The 21,615-nt window shown below is 42.1% G+C and overlaps 1 protein-coding gene across 1 annotated transcript; it reads left to right on the top strand.

The window, feature by feature from the left end:
- LOC117407596 (receptor-type tyrosine-protein phosphatase H) lies at window positions 1-19,379 on the top strand. The gene is made up of 15 exons (XM_059017881.1): window positions 1-4; window positions 593-820; window positions 1,300-1,551; window positions 1,731-1,988; window positions 3,625-3,900; window positions 4,192-4,288; window positions 7,344-7,394; window positions 8,091-8,172; window positions 8,729-8,819; window positions 9,986-10,062; window positions 11,597-11,731; window positions 12,569-12,691; window positions 16,252-16,412; window positions 17,710-17,845; window positions 18,854-19,379. The coding sequence occupies exons 1-15, from the start codon at window positions 1-3 to the stop codon at window positions 18,947-18,949; spliced, it is 2,067 nt and encodes a 688-aa protein (XP_058873864.1). The 3' UTR covers window positions 18,950-19,379.
- Window positions 19,380-21,615: the final 2,236 nt, after the last annotated feature.

The following is a 21,615-nucleotide window of genomic DNA, read 5'->3' as shown; positions in this document are numbered from 1 at the left end:
ATGGGTTTGGTGACAATGTTTTTAGTGCTAATAAGAGATGAGAGAATGGATTTTAAAGATGGTCAGCGCTCCTTTAAAGGGAGGGGTCAGTGATACTGTTAATAAAGCTAATAAGAGGTGAGAGAATGGATTTTAAAGATGGTCAGCACTCCTTTAAAGGGAGGCGCCAGTGATCCTGTTAATAAAGCTAATAAGAGGTGAGAGAATGGATTTTAAAGATGGTCAGTGCTCCTTTAAAGGGAGGGGCCAGTGATACTGTTAATAAAGCTAATAAGAGGTGAGAGAATGGATTTTAAAGATGGTCAGCGCTTCTTTAAAGGGAGGGGCCAGTGATCCTGTTAATAAAGCTAATAAGAGGTGAGAGAATGGATTTTAAAGATGGTCAGCACTCCTTTAAAGGGAGGGTCCGGCGATCCTGTTAATAAAGCTAATAAGAGGTGAGAGAATGGATTTTAAAGATGGTCAGCGCTCCTTTAAAGGGAGGGGCCAGTGATCCTGTTAATAAAGTTAAAGCGAGATCAGAGATATCAAAGATGGTCATTCATAATAATAAAGCTAATGAGAAGGTTTTTTTTCTGGGGTTCGTTTGCAGTGCTGAACTGTACGGCTCAGACATGGACGGTGACTGAAACAAGCATTGATGTGCAAGCAGCCGTCCCGATTGAGAAAGTAACCTGCATCCAATCAGACAGCCAGGAGAGCCAGAGAGCTGCTACAGGGAATCTGAGAGCCGGCTGTACAGGCTTGTCACCTGGATGTTCATACAATGTATCCATTTGGGTTCAAGATCAGATTGTCTGCACAGAAGCACAGTCTATCAGTAAGTCAATCTGATTATATTCAACAGGACCAGTGTAGTGTTTATAGAGGGGGACCCCTGAACCATCCTGCAGTCCTGTAGCTATTGCAACTTGGGGGACCCCTGAACCATCCTGCAGTCCTGTAGCTATTACAATAGAGGGGGACCCCTGATCCATCCTGCAGTCCTGTAGCTATTGCAATAGAGGGGGACCCCTGATCCATCCTGCGGTCCTGTAGCTTTTGCAATAGAGGGGGACCCCTGAACCATCCTGCAGTCCTGTAGCTATTGCAATAGAGGGGGACCCCTGAACCATCCTGCAGTCCTGTAGCTATTGCAATAGAGGGGTACCCCTGAACCATCCTGCAATCCTGTAGCTATTGCAATAGACGGGGACCCCTGAACCATCCTGCAGTCCTGTAGCTATTGCAATAGAGGGGAACCCCTGAACCATCCTGCATTCATTCCAAAAGGTTGATAATATTCCCTCTCTTTTTCAGATGCTCCTCCAGTTACAAACCTTCAAGTCAGTCCAAAGAGCACCTCTGAGTTAGCAGTAAACTGGGCTGATACTCCTGGCTGTGTGAAAGGATACAGGGTGTCAGTCAATGATACACATATTGAAGATATTAATGGAAGTGTTACCTCGACTGTCATTGAGAAGCTTGACCCAGGCTGCCTCTACATCATCAAAGTCACAACCATTGCCAATGGGAACGACTCGACACCAGTATATAAAACTGGGACCACAAGTACATTACCAGTATAAGAAATAATAAAACATAGGGAAGCATTGTAAAGCACTGAAGAGACTGAGAACGACTTCTAGTCGTTAGTCATTGAATTCACACTGAAGACACTGTTAGTTGTATGTCCATGAATTTATTAATTTTCTTCTGGCATTTCTAATTGCATGTGTTTTATTTTTCAGTTCCTTTGCCTGTATCCGATCTTACAGTCCTTCCCAAAAGCACCACAGAGTTACATGTTAGTTGGAGCATCCTTTCTGGCTGTAACACTGGATTCATCGTCTCATACAACCAAACGAATGCTGAATCCAAGACAGTAAACCCAGACCAGGACTCTGTGACCCTTACTGATCTCACTCCCAGGACTATATATGAAGTGACAGTGAAGACAGAAAGCAATGGAAAAGAGTCCAGCCCAGTGTCTTCAACTGGGATAACATGTGAGTTACATTGAAATGGGTTTGGTGACAATGTTTTTAGTGCTAATAAGAGGTGAGAGAATGGATTTTAAAGATGGTCAGCGCTCCTTTAATGGGAGGGGCCAGTGATACTGTTAATAAAGCTAATAAGAGGTGAGAGAATGGATTTTAAAGATGGTCAGCAATCCTTTAAAGGGTGGAGCCAGGGATCCTGTTAATAAAGCTAATAAGAGGTGAGATAATGGATTTTAAAGATGGTCAGCGCTCCTTTAAAGGGAGGGGTCAGCGATCCTGTTAATAAAGCTAATAAGAGGTGAGAGAATGGATTTTAAAGATGGTCAGCGCTCCTTTAAAGGGTGGGGCCAGGGATCCTGTTAATAAAGCTAATAAGAGGTGAGAGAATGGATTTTAAAGATGGTCAGTGCTCCTTTAAAGGGAGGGGCCAGTGATCCTGTTAATAAAGCTAATGCGAGATCAGAGATTTCAAAGATGGTTATTCATAATAATAAAGCTAATGAGAAGGTTTTTTTTTGTGGTTCATTTGCAGTGCTGGACTGTACGGCTCAGAAATGGATGGTGACTGAAACAAGCATTGAAACAAGCCTTTAAGCCGGGATGGGATTATTCTGGTTGGTTTTTACTGGAATCATCCAGAAAGACACTGACATACAAAACTGTGTATTTGTTTCCTCCAGGGCCAGTATTGGAAGTGTGTGAAGTAACTGTAGACTGGAGAGTGAGCGAGACAAGTATAGAGGTGGACGTCCCTTCTGAAGTTAACAACGTAACAGCAGCTAGGCAGGGTGAAGCACACACCGCTACAATTGAAAATCGTATAGCCGTTATCACAAACTTAACACCAGGATGCATCTATGAAATATCACTTTGGAAGGACCAGTATAAGCTATGCAGTATTTCACAATCTCTGAGTAAGTATCATATTCAATATGTTGTTGTTCCTCACTGTCTTGCAAAGCGCTTTGTGATGGTGGTCCACTATGAAAGGCGCTTTATAATTATGATTTCCATTACACGAGACTAGATGTACCCCTGAACCATCCTTCAGTCCTGTAGATATTGCAATAGAGGGGGACCCCTGAACCATCCTGCAGTCATGTGTCCTCTGGTTTCTGTGCTTAAAGTATTGGTTCGATCTTAGCTATGTTAACAACATGACCTGATAACCCATTCCACCCCCTCACCAGTCTGTGTGAAGTGTCTCCTTCCTCTGTCTCCTCAGGTCGTTTCCACACTGTGTCCTCTGGTCCTGGTCTCTGTGCTTAAATTATTGGCTATAGGGTTTGTCAACTTCTTTTAAGATGTTAAAGACTTCAGTCGTGCCCCTTATTCTTCTTTATTCTAGACATATTGAGTTATTTCAGCCTGTCTGTGTAGCTCAGTCCTCTAAGCCCTCCTTCTTCTCTTTCTCTCTCTCTCTCTCTCTCTCTCTCTCTCTCTCTCTCTCTCTCTCTCTCTCTCTCTCTCTCTCTCTCTCTCTTTCTTCAGTTCCTGCTCAGGTATAGAGAAAGGAAAGGAGAGAGGGTAGAGAGGCATGCTGGGATACTGGAGGTCCCAGCATGAATGTTAGATTAAGTTCTTTCAGCCTGTCTGTGTAGCTCAGTCCTACTAAGCCCTCTCCTTCTCTCTCTCTCCCTAGTTCCTGCTCAGGTGAGCTCTCTCCAGTGCTCTGCAGTGTCTGGGGGTTACAGTCTGTCCCTGGCCTGGGGTAACCCTGCTGGACGCTGGACGGTGATAGAAGTGGAGGTGTCCAACGGAGACATAAAGAAGGTAGAGGAGTGCGGGCCGGTCCAGTGTGAGACGAGAATCGACGGGCTGAGCCCGGCTCGGTATTACACCCTCGCGGTGACGACCGTGTCTGGAGAGAAGAGGAGCTTCAAAGCCACTTCCATTCAGTGCCAAACTGACACGACGGGTAAGACTGCTAATCAACCCCTTTCACTGCTCTTATAGTGCAAGACTACTGTCTGTCGCCTCGCTAAACTAATAGAAGTGTCGAGCTTCCCTGACAGACTGATTGAGCGATTGGCTGATAGATAGATTAAAAGATATAGACAGACAGATATAGACAGATAAATAGATTGACAGTATACTGGTTTTAGAGGTGGGATATTTCCGTTTGAGATCTGATAGACAGACAGATAGGTAGGTAGACTGATAGATATATAGATAGTCAGACAGACAGTAACTTCATATTTATTTGCAGGTGTCATCGTCGGCTCTCTGTTTGGGATTCTAATACTCATCTGCTTGGTGGTCTTTCTCGTTCTGTTCATCCTGAGACGATACCCTGACCTCCGGAGGTACGTCTGACCGCCTGTCCATCCGTCTGTCTTATAAAGGGGTGTTTGGCCACAGGCATTGACCATTGAAGTGTTGGGAAATGACCACACCATCTGAACACTTGGACACAGAGCGATTTGATTTAGAAAATACAAGAGTAATCTAGAGCAGTTTCCATAGATAGAAAATGAAAATTAATATTTGACGAATGTGTCAACTGTGGCCGATCAGCAGTAAGGCCGCTTCTCGAATAAGGCCGCATTTTGTTGGTCCATTGACTGGCCATAATATTAAGATTTGACTGTTTACTATCATATTGTGTGCGTTCTGCATCAGTCTCTGTTGTTCTTTCTGCTGCATCAATGTGTGTGTATGTCTGTGTCTGTGTGTCTGTGTCAGCCTGTGTGTGTGTGTTAGTGTCTCTGTGTGTGTCAGTGTTTGTGAATACTCTATAATCAATGTTTGATAGAAGTATTGGACTCCTGTGTAATAACATATTGTGTGTGTGTAGTGTTTGTAAATACACTATAATCAATGTTTGATAGAGATATTGGACTCCACTCTGTTTAATGTCCTATTGTGTGTCCTTTCCTGTTCTTCATTGCTGTTCCTGCTCACATAATAATTAACCAGGCTTACTAAAGTAATGTCCCTTTTCTACCACTAGAGGAGGCTAATAGGAGTATGTTTAATTCATTTCTTAACCCTTTGCGGTCCTTTTATTAATCGTGCGTCAGGCACGCCAGGTCTAATTAATTTTCACACGTGCATTTCATTTTAGACGCGCTGTTTAAAAGTATTTTTTTCCACAGTCAAACGGGTTTAAATGGCCCTACATATCAACAAAGCACTCACTAGGCATCTCCAGCCCCGCCCCACCCTTTCGTTTACTATAGCGTTCACCTATGCTAAGAAATAAATAATAATAATAGTCGTACATACCGATAGATCATCTCCGGATCACTCGTTTTATCACCAAACTCCTCAATAATGCGATCCAAGTCATTATTTTATTACTATAACATCTCAAAAAAGCTCTGCAAATGTCTGTGTTTTCTGTGCGCTGATTCAGTCAGCCAACTTGTTTACTTACGACCGCCCCGTTATCTGATACCTGATACCATGTATGACTATTCATGAGATACGCCTTTTTTTTTTTTTTTCGACTTGTCTCGGCTCCTGTTGCTCCCACTCGGCAATTGAATGGTTTTCTCGGCTTTTTCCGGAGAAAAAACGACTAGAAACCCGTTTTTTGCGTTGCTATAATGATGTCGGACCCAGTCCGACAAAGGACCTGTGAGGAATAATTGCAATGTCGGACTCAGTCCGACAATGGACCGCAAAGGGTTGAAGGAGAAATGTGGTTTTAGAAATGATAACTACAGGGTGTGCAAGATATTTCCTGTCCCCTTAACTATTTAATGATGTTTGCAATTATTCCAAATCTATTGCAATTACTCAAATACAGCTTTTTATTTAAATTGCTAAGTCGTGTTGTTTTGAGTTCAGGAGCTGCTCTTCAGTTCTAGTTGCCTGCTATAGACAGGTGTAAAGCAGGCTAGATCCTTTTGAAATGAGTAAGCACCAGCACCATCTAGTGCACAGTTAGTGTATTGGCAGCAATCCCAAGTCTTAGATCACTAGATGGCGCTGGCTCTTCTATAAAGACACTGGCTGTGTTGCACATGTCTACGGCAGGCAGCTGCATTGATGTGTTTAAAGGATTTGTATTGTGATACAAGACCACAGCATTGCTCTGAGTTAAAGACCTACAGTTCCCAGCATCCCTCACCGTTGCCGCAGGTGCAGAGGCATGTTGGGAGCTGTAGTCATAGCCAAGACTGTACCGATTCACAATAAAATACTATGGCAGTGCAGCTAGAACTGAAGAGCAGCTTCTGAACTGTAAGAGATGTGAAACTGATAAACAATATTAGTGATTGTGACAGGATGGACGTGTGGTGACGTCAAGCCAGGGTGCAGGAAGGAAAAAAAAACACTGACACCAGTACTGCAGGGAAAAGATGCTGTGGCGCCTTTTATTTTAAACAACATAAATAAAATAAAATATTTAAACAGAAAACACTGCTCACAGAGCGAGAATAAATAGTTGAACCAAAACAAATTCACAAACACAAAATATAACTAAACAATACAGGTTAGGCTGGGCAATCGCTTTCACTGATCCTGTATTACCTTCTATTCTAAATTCCTCTCGCTCCTCGCTCACTCTCGTTCCTCCTCTGAACACCCACCACAAACATGGAGAGCTGCAGGATTTTTAAAACAGGTGACCATCTCCCGATTTAGCAACAAATTAATCACTTAATTAATTCGGGAGATGGCCACCTTCTACACAAGGTTTTTAATTATTCCTGTGGATGGGGCTCCCCATCCACGCTACTAAACAATACAATAATAAAACAATGCACGGCTATCCCGTCAAATATATACATAAATAAATCATAACACACAAATACAAAATAACACAAATAAGACACAGGGGCGGAGGGGTAGACTCCGTTCTAAAAATAACAAACATGTACAGGGCTCCTCGCTCTGTTACAGTGATGTTAAATATATGTTTATTGGTATAGCTCAGAATAGAATTTGAATGGACAGAGTCGCGATACTGGGCTACAGTGACTGAGAACTGTGCCCCAGACAATGCATTCACTTCAGTTTTGTAGATTCTGAAACACACCCTTGTAATGATGTCATTATGACCTCTCTGTCCTATACCTGTGTACTCGTGGCAGGTTTCCAAGCCTCACAAACATTCCTTTTGAACCTGATATCTCTGAGATTCACCCATCCATCCCCAATGCAAGCAGAGGCCCATTCTCTCCTTACATTCCTGAGCTCAAATACCACACCCAGCTTCTCAGTAACATATAGAAAATAACATATTATAAAAGAATAATTAGTTCTAATACAAAAACTATTACAACATTCCTTACAGAACTCACAATAAACCTTGGGATCTTCTTCTGGAAAGTTGAATTTCTAAATCTGTGTAATCACGTCTTTTCATTTCAATGTTGTTGTTAACCTTTCGGTCTGACTCATTTCTAGTTCTAGTTCCAAAGATGACAACGCTCTGGAATTGACATGTAAGAAGATTAAGTAAGTCAATAACATTATTTTATTTTCTCTGTTGTTCCAGTACCTGTCCTGCATTTCCATTACTACACAGCTCCCCCATGCACAGTTTGAAAAGATGTTTAATTTTATTTGGCACTGCACTGAGTTAGAGAAATCTCTGTTTTCACGAGCCAGGCTTTCAGATAGCGCTAGGGAGACTAAATCTACCGTCACCTCACCGTGCTACAGCGGCCCCTACTGGCCAAACGAGCTCAAGCAGACACCTGCAGGGCTGGCCTTTGTCCTCCAGGGGGCAGTAGCTCACATCTGCTGTGGAGATCCTAGGTGTAAAGAGGTGATTGGCTTGGGGATCAGAGAACACCCCCTGACCTTCAGCTCTGAGCTGTGTGGGAAATCACTGCAGTGAGGGAACTGGACAGGCTAAATTGGGGAGAAAATCAGGGGTAAATTATTTGGCATGCTAAATTTATATTTTAAACCAATCTTGATCTGTAGGGTGTGCTATTGAAGAGTGGAATTTGATTGAGATCTGATAGACAAACGGAGGGACTGACAGTATACTGGTGATCTGATAACAAGAGACAGACAGACACTATATTGGTGGTCGCTGTGGGATATTTCAGTTTGATTGAGATCTGATAACAAGAGACAGGCAGACAGATAGTGTTCTATTATCCTAATTCCGATATGATAAATCTTCTAAATGTTGTGTTTCAGACCAATCGAAGTCAGTAAGTTTGCAGACTATTTCCACAGACAGCAGGTGGACTCTGATATTGGATTTGCAGATGAATATCAGGTATGATCTCTACATCAATACGAACATGAGAAACAACACAGGAAGCTCAGGGGCTCAGCTGCACAGTGTAGATTACTCCATATTTCAATACGGGTGCAACGATGCACTAATGTCACGATAGTTATCACGATATGATAGCAGGTCATGATACAGGATGCAACACGAGACACATGATGATCCCGATTGGCTACTTGAGATCAAATGAACAACAGAGACAATATGTAGGCTAGATCATATTTATATTAGTAAGAGCCATCTAGTGAGCACTTAGTGTACTGCCAGCAAAACTAAGCTTGATCCTCAGTGTCAGAACACTAGGTGGCGCTGTCTCTTCTATAAAGAAGTGTTACACATGTCTATGGCGGGTTAACTAGCACCGAAGGACAGCTCCTGAATTCAGTCAAAGCAGCACAGACTTAGCAACAACATTACAATACAGTACAATGACAAAGCAATGAAAAAAAACCCTTTTCAAAATCTCCTTTTGCAAATGCATGTTTAAAAAGCTTGGTAATGCTGCTGATGTACGATCATGATTTTTTTTTTATCATTACAGAGTTTGGGCGCGGTTGGCACTGAGCAGACAACCAAAGCTGCCCTCATACCGGAGAATCGAGGGAAGAACAGATTCATCAACGTCCTGCCATGTAAGTGTAACAGATCTACAATAAGAGAGACCCTACACACGACGTACAGTAAGATACCATAACCTCTATTAATACAGCAGAGCCTGTCATAGCACATCCTGTAGGATACCAAGCCCTCAATTAAGAAGTTTTGGATGATGAAGGTATTGAAACGTTTCTCTGCTAACTTGACTTTCTCAATTTCTTCTGGTTTTGAGTGTCTGATCCAGTGAAGTTCTGGATGATGAAGGCATTAAAACATTTCTCTGCTAACTTGACTTTCTCAGTCTCTTCTGGTTTGGAGTTTCTGATCCAGTGAAGTTCTGGATGACGAAGGCATTAAAACGTTTCTCTGCTAACTTGACTTTCTCTCACAGTCTCTTCTGGTTTGGAGTTTCTGATCCAGTGAAGTTCTGGATGACGAAGGCATTAAAACGTTTCTCTGCTAACTTGACTTTTTCTCTCAGTCTCTTCTGGTTTGGAGTTTCTGATCCAGTGAAGTTCTGGATGACGAAGGCATTAAAACGTTTCTCTGCTAACTTGACTTTCTCTCACAGTCTCTTCTGGTTTGGAGTTTCTGATCCAGTGAAGTTCTGGATGATGAAGGCATTAAAACGTTTCTCTGCTAACTTGACTTTCTCTCCCAGTCTCTTCTGGTTTGGAGTTTCTGATCCAGTGAAGTTCTGGATGACGAAGGCATTAAAACGTTTCTCTGCTAACTTGACTTTCTCTCCCAGTCTCTTCTGGTTTGGAGTTTCTGATCCAGTGAAGTTCTGGATGATGAAGGCATTAAAACGTTTCTCTGCTAACTTGACTTTCTCTCTCGGTCTCTTCTGGTTTGGAGTTTCTGATCCAGTGAAGTTCTGGATGACGAAGGCATTAAAACGTTTCTCTGCTAACTTGACTTTCTCTCTCGGTCTCTTCTGGTTTGGAGTTTCTGATCCAGTGAAGTTCTGGATGACGAAGGCATTAAAACGTTTCTCTGCTAACTTGACTTTCTCTCTCAGTCTCTTCTGGTTTTGAGTTTCTGATCCAGTGAAGTTCTGGATGACGAAGGCATTAAAACGTTTCTCTGCTAACTTGACTTTCTCTCTCAGTCTCTTCTGGTTTTGAGTTTCTGATCCAGTGATGTTCTGGATGATGAAGGCATTAGATTGTTTCTCGTACTGTGGCCCCTTTCTTTTCAGATGACTGGTGTCGTGTTAAATTGAGTGCTATTGATGGAGATCCATTCTCAGACTATATCAATGCGAACTTCATGCCGGTAAGTGAACATTTATATAAAAAGTTCCCTTTATTTGGTATTGATATTGTGGAAACAGACTTTGGAGTGTAATGATCCTTTACTAATTGGTTACATATATCCAGCAGTCCCAGGCTAAACCAGATAGACAGGTTGTCCAAAATAACGAGGTGTCCTTTTTAAATGTTCCTAGAAATTTGTACAGTGTACACGTGGCTGCAAGTAAACTACATCGCCTACCGGCTGCTTTTGCTCTCTGTTAGTATGAGTCAGACTTCCTAGGCAAAAGCAATTCATGGCTTTTAAATACTGTGGTCCACAGACTTGGTTTTGAACCACTGGAGTCCATCAGATTTTCGGAAAGCTTCTTGCCCTTTTTCAACCGAGGGGTGAATGAAAGAAGTACCTGACTCTGTGTTATAGAATGGAACTGCGGAGCGAGGCTATGTATGGTCTGAAACATTTGACCACTATAATAAATGAGTTCTGATCTTGTACCCAGAAAATCCCTACACTGCCTTCTGCCCTGATTAACACCAAACCAACCTGGCCATCATTACAGGAGGTTTTCACTCCTCATGATGAATATTTGAATTGCTCATTTTCAATGTAACGTTAATTAACAAATGCTTCAGATTATCCAGCAAGCGTTGAGATCTCGAGCATCGAACAATCCTGAGGGAATATTATTCTCATTTTGTAACCCTGGCTAATTTTGGTCTCTTGCCAGTGTAAAGATTGTGGAAGAAACTATCAGTATTTTACTATTTCTCCTAAACCATGTTATTAATGATACTTTAGGAGGCTGTGTGGTCCAGTGGTTAAAGAAAAGGGCTTGTAACCAGGAGGTCCCCGATTTAAATCCCACCTCAGCCACTGACTCATTGTGTGACCCTGAGCAAGTCACTTCACCTCCTTGTGCTCCGTCTTTCGGGTGAGACGTAGTTGTAAGTGACTCTGCAGCTGATGCATAGTTCACACACCCTAGTCTCTGTAAGTCGCCTTGGATAAAGGTGTCTGCTAAATAAACAAATAATAATAATAATAATAATAATAATAATAATAATAATAATAATAATAATAATTCAAACGTATTTATTAAGCATACATTATTCACAGATCAGCATTCAAAGATTATCAGTAAAAGAGAAATACACCGTTATTGCAATTATACCTCTAGACATGGCATAATGGTCATCTAGCTTAACTACAGTTACATAAAATATTTGATCAAACTACCTGAATTGGAGGTATTCATGAGTCTCAAAAATAGCCCAACGATCTCTCTACTTCTAGGAGTATTTATATACTACAGCTCAACTCTCGCTTATGTGTAGAAAGCTAATTGGTTACAAAACAGTTGCTATGTTCCGTCACTATCACCCCATTATCATATCACAGGTATCATGTCCAGTCATCTTTGTACTTCCACCTTTTGTTCTGTCCACTCAACCACATATACAATCTTGATAAGAGCAGTTTTACCCTTTAGACTTGTTATTGTGAGTCTTCTTCATACCCCTTATTTCAAACACTGCAATGAATCCTTCAACAGGGCTATCACACTGCGAAGGAGTTCATCGCCACTCAGGGTCCCTTGCCCAGCACTGTGGAAGACTTCTGGCGAATGGCGTGGGAGAACCAGGTGGAGGCGATCGTCATGCTGACCAATTGCATCGAGAATTCACGAGTAAGTCCCGGAATGATGTCATCAAACTGCAACTTGAGTGTCTGATTGGTAACTTTTGCCTTCCTCTCTCTCTCTCCACTCTCCCTCTACCCTCTCTCTCCTCTCCCTCTCCTCTCTACCCTCTCTCTCCTCTCCTCACCCTCTCCTCTCTACCCTCTCTCTCCTCTCCTCCTCACTCTCTCTCTCTCTCCTCTCTCCTCTCCTCACCCTCTACCCTCTCTCTCCTCTCCTCACCCTCTCCTCTCTACCCTCTCCTCACCCTCTCCTCTCTCCTCTCTCTCCTCTCCTCACCCTCTCCACTCTATCCTCTCTCTCCTCTCCTCACCCTCTCTCTCCTCTCATCACCCTCTCCTCTCTACCCTCTCTCCCCTCTCCTCACCCTCTCCTCTCTCTCCGCTCTCTCCTCCTCAACCTCTCCTCTCTACCCTCTCTCTCCTCTCCTCACTCTCTCTCCTCTCTCCTCTCCTCACCCTCTACCCTCTCTCCTCTCTTCACCCTCTCCTCTCTCTCCGCTCTCTCCTCTCCTCACCCTCTCCTCTCTCTCCTCTCTCCTCTCCTCACCCTCTCCTCTCTACCCTCTCTCTCCTCTCCTCTTCCTCTCCTCTCTACCCTCTCTCTCCTTTCCTCACCCTCTCCTCTCTACCCTCTCTCTCCTCTCCTCACCATCTCCTCTTTACCCTCTCTCTCCTCTCCTCTTCCTCTCCTCTCTACCCTCTCTCTCCTCTCCTCTTCCTCTCCTCTCTACCCTCTCTCTCCTTTCCTCACCCTCTCCCTCTACCCTCTCTCTCCTCTCCTCACCCTCTCCTCTCACCCCTCTGTCTCCTCTCCTCTCCCCAGGTGAAGTGTGAGCAGTACTGGCCTCTGGACTACACTCCCTGCACCTACGGAGATATTTCAGTCACCATGTTTTCTGAACAGGAGCAGCCTGACTGGACTCTCCGGGATTTTACTCTTAAACACGTGAGCATCTGAATTCAGTAAAGGAAGCAGAGATGCCATCAAGAGATCAAACTTCCTGTCTCCTTGTTTAAAATTGCATTCATTGGAAAAGTGTTATTTAAAAACATAGAAATGAGTAGACCGCTGACTACTATAATGAATAGTTCAATAGAAATAGGTGAGATCCCTAAAGACTGGAAGCTTGCAAATATTGTGCCATCGTTTAAAAAAGGGGATAAGACAGACCCAGTTTTTTTTATAGACCTATTAGTTTAACTTCTGTAACTTGCAATATTAAGAGGTAAGCTTGAAGACTATTTATTCAGCAACAATAGGTAGGGCTTCTGGTTTTCAGGTTTTATTTTTGATCACATGATGTCCCTTTAAACATATTTTGAGCCGATTCACTTTCTTAATCACACACTAATTACCAAAGGAAGTTGTTTCTTTTTACCCTCGTATCTTGACGGAGTTCACAAACGACGTGCATTGATCTCTCCTGATTCTGTTTGAACCTGCGTTTCAATCTGCCTCTAATCGCCGCATTCAGCTTATTAGTTTCCACTGCGTTAGTTCCTAGTAGTGAGTCGCTAATTTAAACAATCTGGTCTTCAGTTAATGCTTAACAACTATTCATTGAGGTTTAAAGGGAGGGAGAGAGAGAGATGGAAAATAAAAACCAAAAACTAGAAGCCCTAATTATAGCAGCAGTGGCAGCAATAATGGCAGCAGTGTGGAGTAGTGGTTAGGGCTCTGGACTCTTGACTGGAGGGTCGTGGGTTCAATCCCAGGTGGGGGACACTGCTGCTACCCTTGAGCAAGGTACTTTACCTAGATTGCTCCAGTAAAAACCCAACTGTATAAATGGGGAATTGTATGTAAAAATAATGTGATATCTTGTAACAATTGTAAGTCACCCTGGATAAGGGTGTCTGCTAAGAAATAAATAAATAATAATATAGGCAACAGCCAGCATGGGTTCAGAAGAGGGAGGTCATGCTTGACTTTTTTGAGGATGCTACAGCTACTGTAGATGATGGCAATGCTTATGATAAAATGTATCTTGATTTTCATAAAGCCTTTCACAAAGTCTCACATGAAAGACTTAAGTACATTAAAATCAGCTGGAATACAAGGAAGGACATTTGATACAGAACTAGTTAAACAGAAAACAGAGAGGAATATCAAATTGGGGGATGCACTTAGTGGGGTACGACAAGGGTCTGTACATAGACCTTTACTGTTCCTCATTTATATCAATGACTTGGACCAAGATACACATTGCAAGATTGTCAAATTGGCAGATTATATAAAACGTGGGGGAGTAGTGGACTGTGAATCTGCAGCCCAGCTAATTCATAGGGATTTGCCCTGCTGCTGTAAATAGTGTGTGTGTGTGTGTGTTTGTTTGTGTGGGGGTGGGGGGGTGGAAGGTTGGCAGGGATGAGGTTAAATACATCCCTGCCAGCAATCACAGGTGTGGCCATTCCCCAGTTGGGTATGTGGTGCTACATGTATAAAGGAAGCCAGAAAGTCTTTGTTTGGTGGAGGGAGTTAGGTTAGTGTTTTGGATCTGTGGTTTGCTGTATGTTTAGAATATTTTTAGTGATTTGATTGCCCAGCCTACAACTGGTTAGTGTTTTGTTTGAACCTTTAATTGTGTCCCCATGACATGTTTATTTTGTTCCCGTGTTTTGTGTTATTTTGTTAAATGAATGTACGTCTCTGGGACTAGTTCCTGCCAGTAGCCAGCCTGGGCCGTGACGCTACCCTGTCACGTGGACCTTCTCTAACTGGGCAAACTTGTGGCAAATTAATTTTAATGTTAAGAAATGTAAAGTATTGCATATGGAGCGTACAAATCCACTTTCTAAGTATAAAATGAACAGGATGGAAATAGGGGACGAGGACTTTGAAAAGGATCTCCGTTTTATAGTGGTCATCATTAAAAATGCCTCTAATGTGGGGAGGCAATAAAAAGGCACATAGAATGCACATATTGTAAAAAGTGTGGATTACAAGTCTAGAGAGGTGATGCTAAGATTATACAATGCCCTGGTTAGACCCCACCTAGAATACTGTGTGCAGTTTTGATCATCTCACTACAAAAAAAAGGCTTAATGGTACAGAGAAGGGCAGCTAGGTTGATCCCAGGACCTTATGACATGAGCTATGAAGACCGATTAGAAGTATTAAACCTCTTCAGCCTCGGAAAAAGAAGGGAAAGAGGGGATTTGATTGCAGTCTTTAACCCTTTCTGGTCCAACGTCGGACACAGGTCTCTAGTCGTTTTTTCTCCAGAAAAAGCCGAGAAAACCATTCAATGGCCGAGTGAGACTGATAGGAGCCAAGAGAAGCCGGAAAAAGGGGCAGATCTGAGCAATACACATAGCCCCAGAACCACAGAGATAACACGGACATAAACAAACAAGATAGCTGCTTCCGCATCCAGCACTCAAAGAATATCACAGACATTTGCAGAGCTTTTTAAGATGTTACAGTAATAAAATAATGACTTGGATCGCATTATTGAGTGATTTGGTGATAAAACGAGTGATCAGGAGATGATTTATCGGTATGCACGACTATGAAGAGGTATGTGTAAAATACAGTGAACAAGGGGTGGGGTGGGGCTGGAGATGCAGTACTGAGTGTCCTGTTGATATGCAGTGCCTTTTAAAACTGTTTTACTGTGAAAAAAATACTTTTAAACAGTGCTTCTAAAATAAACTGCACATGTGAAAATAAATTGCACCTGACGCGCCTGAGACGCGCTGAATAAATGGACTGCAAAGGGTTAAAATTATAAATGGTATAGATATAGTTAACCCAAGACACGATTTCAAATTTAGCACAGAGACAAGAATAAGAGGACATAAATGGAAGTAAAGTTTAGAACAGAAGGTAGGAAGCTCTTTTGGAGGCACATATCCTGATCACCCAGAGAGATTTGACTCTGCAGATCAAGTGCTTTGCACAGAGGGTCTGTCTGGGACTCGCTGTTACTGGGAGAGTCGAGTGGTTGAAATAGGAATCAGCAGGAAAGGAGAGGATGCTTCCAGTCACCTTGGAAGAAATGACAAGTCCTGGAGTTTGGAGTGCTCTTGTTTTGGTCACTTTGCCTAGCACAATGACAAAGACTGAAATAACACAGAGTTAGAAATGCATGGTATAATCTACCAGGTGGAGTAGTAGGATATAAAACACTGGGAACATTTTAAAAAAGATTATTTGCTTTTAAATGAGCCCCCCCACCCCCCGTCCCACACACAATTGGGCCGAATGGCCTTTTTCCTTCTCAAACTTTTCTTAAGTTAGATGGCAGTAATACATTTTTCTAGCAAATACATAACTTCTAAAGATAAGGCAGAGGGACTATTTTGCATGTACTAATCTTTATAATTACTGTATCATGCCCCCAAAAAAGTTATGAAAAACATAATTGATGCATATTAATAACATTCAGCAGAAGATGATAAAAAAAATGTGAACATATTTACTCCAACAAAATTTGTAGCTACTAAAGACACATTTGTCTTAATGAATATTTCTATCCTAATGTTTCCCTTTGTTTTTCCTAGATAAAATCCCTGGAACGCCATTCACTCAGGCAGTTCCACTTCACCGCCTGGCCGGATCACAATGTTCCGGATAACACAGCCACCTTCATCCAGTTCCGGACGGTGGTCAGAAAATTCCTGGACAATCGGGAGAGGAGCGGACCGGCCATCGTACACTGCAGGTACCGGATTGCGATCCCAGCACCATTAGCCTTGTTTGATTTTCCTGAATGGGTTTAAAACTGCAGTACAGTGTCATCTGTGCTGAGATGATTTTTTTTAGTTGCAATGAAACCGCAACTATATGTTTTATATATCTTTCTTTATATATATATATAAAGCAACCGCAGACTGCCACCATCAGGTAAGACAGGTAAGACATAGAACATGCAACTCTATGATCCATGATCATGGTCCACCGGTGTTGTAGCCCACTCCTTCACCACCCTCGTACCGTAGTGGTGGAATGACCTTCCTACAGATGTCAGGATTGCCCAGTCCCTGACCACATTCCGACACCTCCTCAAGACTCACCTCTTCAGACAGCACCTGTAGAAACTCCTCTTTTCCCTCTGGGAACTTATCACTCTTCCTTAAATGCGCTTTACTTGCTCTTATCTGCCCCCTATTTTACTGCATTTAATCCTGTACTTTAGATTACTGTAATCTGTCAAGTGTTATTCAATCTGTAGTATTTTGTATTTAATTATATCCTGATGCAACTATCACTGACACTGTTATCTGCTCCATTATTGAATAGTATTTTGTCACACTTGTACTTGCTGGAACCAAAGTCATTGTATTTATCTTGGTCTTAATTGTATTATTACTTGTACTGTGATTCTTGAAATGTATTTTTGTTTATGACTGTAAGTCGCCCTGGATAAGGGTGTCTGCTAAGAAATAAATAATAATAATAATAATAAAAATAATAATATATATATATATATATATATATATATATATATATATATATATATATATATATATTACATATGTATGTGTTGTGTGTGCATGTATTACATAGTAATTTGTAGATTTAGAAGAAATGATTAAGTAAATAATTTGATCTGCATAACAAACATGATCCGTTAACTTTAGATCAAGTAGCTGTAAGAGTTTATGATATACTATATAAAAGGTAACTGTGTAGTTACATAGTACTTAGTAAATGATTGTGTACTTCCATATAATTATAATGCTATCATACATAGTTACAATGGACTTAATGTGGAAGTCTTGTTGCATGTTATAACCCTAATCCTAAATCTAAACCTAAATGTATCAACTTTATGTAAAGTGTTACCATGTAATAACCAGATAAAGGCGTCTGTCAAATCAAATGTATCTATGGTGAGGTCCAGACCACGTTTCCTCTTTCTCTTGCAGTCCACTACTTGCTCTTCAATCTAGCTTAAAAAGTAGGTTCCCTGCCTGAAGCACCTTTCAGAAGGTCCACGGTTACTCTTTCTCTTGCAGTGCTGGAGTCGATCGCACAGGAACCCTGATTGCTCTCGACTCCCTCCTGCTGCAGATAGAGAGGGAGAAGGCTGTGGGGATCCAGAGCTTTGTGAAGAAGATGAGGCTCCACCGGCCTCTCATGGTCCAAACAGAGGTGAGTCCAGCACAGAGACCCGAGAGAAAGGATCTCAAGAGACTCTTATAAAAGAGTCACACAGTAAAACACAGCACAGTGTAATAAAGCATTGTAAAGCACAGAGAGGTCTGGTAAAGCATAGGGAAGCATTGTAAAGCACAGAGAGGTCTGGTAAAGAGCACAGGGAAGCATTGTAAAGCACAGAGAGGGATGGTAAAGCATAGGGAAGCATTGTAAAGCACAGAGAGGTCTGGTAAAGCATAGGGAAGCATTGTAAAGCACAGAGAGGTCTGGTAAAGCATAGGGAAGCATTGTAAAGCACAGAGAGGTCTGGTAAAGCATAGGGAAGCATTGTAAAGCACAGAGAGGTCTGGTAAAGCATAGGGAAGCATTGTAAAGCACAGAGAGGTCTGGTACAAAGCACAGGGAAGCATTGTAAAGCACAGAGAGGTGTGGTAAAGCATAGGGAAGCATTGTAAAGCACAGAGAGGTCTGGTAATGCATAGGAAAGCATTGTAAAGCACAGAGAGGTCTGGTAAAGCATAGGGAAGCATTGTAAAGCACAGAGAGGTATGGTGAAGCATATTACAAAAACAGGGTAAACTAACCGTTATAAAAGGGCCCTATAGTAAAAGCACAGCACAGTGTAATAAAGCATTGTAAAGCACAAAGGTATGGTAAAGCATAGGGAAGCATTTATTTTAGTGTTTGTATTATTATTATTTAGTAATTTTAGCAGATGATTTTATCAAAGCAATTTAGAGATTAGGGGATGAACTCTGCATCATCAACAACTGCTCCTGCAGGGTCACTTCCAATAGGACCTTGTTTGTTTTACGTCTCATCTGAAGGACGGAGCACAAGGAGGTTAAGTGACTTGCTGAGGGTCACACACACACAGTGAGTCAGTGGCTGAAGTGGGATTGAACCAGAAACCTCCTGGTAACAAGCCCCTTCCTTTAACCACTGGACCACCAAGTAAAATGATGTAAAACACTCTCATTCCCATCTCTCTCCCCCTCCTAGTCCCAGTACATCTTCCTGAACCAGTGCATCCTCGACACCATCCAGGGAAAGAACAATTCTGATCCCGATGAAAATATCTACGAGAACATGATCTAGGCCAACGTTGCAGCCCTCAGGGAATTCCACGCAACCAATGGGAACGCTGCTTAACTTCTCCCCGCCTCCTCCTGCTCTCAGACATCCAATCACAGCACAGACTCCCATTTTCTAGAGATATTACCGGACTGCCATTGCTTGCTGCAATTGATGTGATGATTTATGCTATTTTGATATTGGCTGCCTTTTCTACTTGAGTACTGTAGGAACAATTCAATAATTGATCATTTGCACAAACACAATTCAAAAAGCTCTCACTGCACTCATGCTGGCTAGCAGGCAATTGAAATATGACACAGCCTGTCTCCTCACACACAAACAGCAGCTTCAACAGCAAGCTGTGACGTAGGTAGTAGCTTGCTCACACACACATGCGCCCACATACGAACACAGCCTCAACTGAGATGATGCAGGCAGTCTTAGAATATATCACATTACTCTTATTAATGGTATATTGATTAAGTATTGATGGTATATAGATTAAGTATATGGCAAGTTTACTTTTAAAGAAATTTTTCATGCAACAATATGAGGTAGATTACTTATAGTTTCTTCAAGTTTCACTAAAAGTTATTTCACACGCAAAGTGTGCAAACTAAATAATTAACAGTTCAATTCTATGTGAATGTGTTACAATTAATTAATTTAGTTCCATGAAAGGAACAGTTCCTTGGAGCTTAGACTTTTGGTCCGCTGTTTTGGAAACTCAATCTGTTGAAGTGTCCAGTACAAAAACTCTCCTCTCACAACAAAGTCTTCAATCCCACTGTGACAAGGTAAAGCGATCCCGTGCTGTAATCCACCCTCCCAGCCGCCAGGGGGCTGTGAGTCAGCCTAGAAGGCCCCAACAGAGATGGTGTGACGTGGCAGTTCCACCTTTGGACGGTCGCCATCTTTGTTGAGGGCAACAACACGGAATGTGCTGGAAAGTCCCAGAATTGGTGATTGAAATGCCAATCGCTGATTGGTGTTCTGCTGATTAGGGGGCGTTTCCGCGGCACATAAAAGGGGGCCGTGTTGTAGCAGTTGAGGCTGGTATCTGAAAGCACGAAGGAGTGTGGGAGAGGTACTGAGGGTTATATATAGAAAACCAAACAAATGCTAACTGTGATTTTTTTGACAAACCTAAACAAACTAATTTAAAAGAGAGCCAGCCAACCAGGAGGGTGGACACCAGAACGGCCAGAAAGGCAAGGACAGCCACCCAGAGTCTGGATAATTTTACTTTGTTGTTTATTTATTTTCGTCTCTCCACATTTCAGTTAGCGTTTCTCTTTTGTTTGTTGTCCTGATTACCACTGTTTGCGGACAATAATAAAGGAAAAAGAAAACAACTCAGCTATCCGTGACACCCACATTGGATCAAACTCGGCAACAAAGCTTTCAATTCTTAATAGAATCAACAAACAGCTGCAACAGAGTCTTCAGTCCTCGGTATAGGATCCACAGCGCCCGTCCGCTCTGTCCTCTTCACTGAATCTTTTAGCTACGCAGGTAGCAGGATACAGTTTCTTTTGGATACTGTGGTTTTAGGTGTACAGCAGACCCAGACTGGTTTGTCTGATAACAGTCTCTGTAAGTTTTACGACGGTCCTCCAGCCTGGCCTCAGTCTTGTTGCTTGTGGTCGTTGACTCACTTGCAGCTTGCTTCCTCGACTTGGGTCCGTTCTCAGGCAGAGTCCCGTCTTGGTTCAGTTTTTAAGCAGAGTCCCGGAGTTGCAGCTTTGCTTAGCAGAGTGACAGCACCTTGTTTAGCATTTGATGTGGAGCGCAAAATGTTCAGTTTTGCTTGGATATTTAAGTGCTAAATAGCGACTTTCATGAGATAATTTGTGTATATTGCCTTTTTTAAACTCCCAGTCTTGATGTTTTAATGTCCTTTTCCACTGGGACATCGCTAGTTTATGTCTTCCTTGCGTCAAAACCATTGTTGTTGCTCGTGTGAATTATCTGTACATAATTCAACTGTCTGTTCAGCCTAATCCAGTTCAGGTGCCGGTCCTCTAATCAGTTGGTCACATAGTTCAGTCTGTCTGCCAGGAAACAAGGGGCCCTTTTTCTTAAGACACCGCAGTTTCCTGAATTAGTCCAGTTATATCATTAATACATGTTCATATATGATCATATTAAGGGAATATGTCCCACAGTACTGCATTTTATTTACAAACTTTTGATATAATGTATAAAAGCTTTAACAGTGGTGCGTGTTTTATTGTGCAATTGTTTCCTTTGTGAACTCGTGTGGGAGAAGTTTGTAACTAACAGTTCAAACCCTTACACACACGATAATTAATGAATTACCTTTAATGGGGTAGCTAGACACCAATTCTCCCTACATAAAGTACTGGTTTGTAAGTGATATGACAGCTGTTTCTGAAGCTGGTGTTTGATAGCCTGGTCATTGCACTGAGCTGTGTTCTCTTTGATTAGTTCAATGCCATGTTCTTTTTTTTTTTTTTTTTTTTTTTTTTTTTTAAATTTAGTCGTTGCCAATTATTTTACCCCGATTTTCACCCCAATTTAGCATGCCCAATTATTATCTGTATCCCTGGCTCACCGCTCGCAACCCCCCTGCCGACTCGGGAAACGGAGGCTGGAACACGCGTCCTCCAAAACGTGCTCCTGCCAAGCCGTCATTTTTCGCACTGCAGATCCACAGCAATGCC

This window comes from Acipenser ruthenus, chromosome 58, assembly GCF_902713425.1.
Source record: "Acipenser ruthenus chromosome 58, fAciRut3.2 maternal haplotype, whole genome shotgun sequence".
Classification (NCBI taxonomy): Eukaryota; Metazoa; Chordata; class Actinopteri; order Acipenseriformes; family Acipenseridae; genus Acipenser; species Acipenser ruthenus.
This window is presented reverse-complemented; position numbering and strand designations above follow the sequence as displayed.

What these genes read in the sequence shown, in the direction of transcription:
- LOC117407596 (XM_059017881.1), top strand. An exon ending in ATTCATCAACGTCCTGCCAT is followed by an intron (nt 8,820 to 9,985) that starts GTAAGTGTAACA and finishes CTTTCTTTTCAG; the next exon opens with ATGACTGGTGTCGTGTTAAA. An exon ending in GGGATTTTACTCTTAAACAC is followed by an intron (nt 12,692 to 16,251) that starts GTGAGCATCTGA and finishes TGTTTTTCCTAG; the next exon opens with ATAAAATCCCTGGAACGCCA.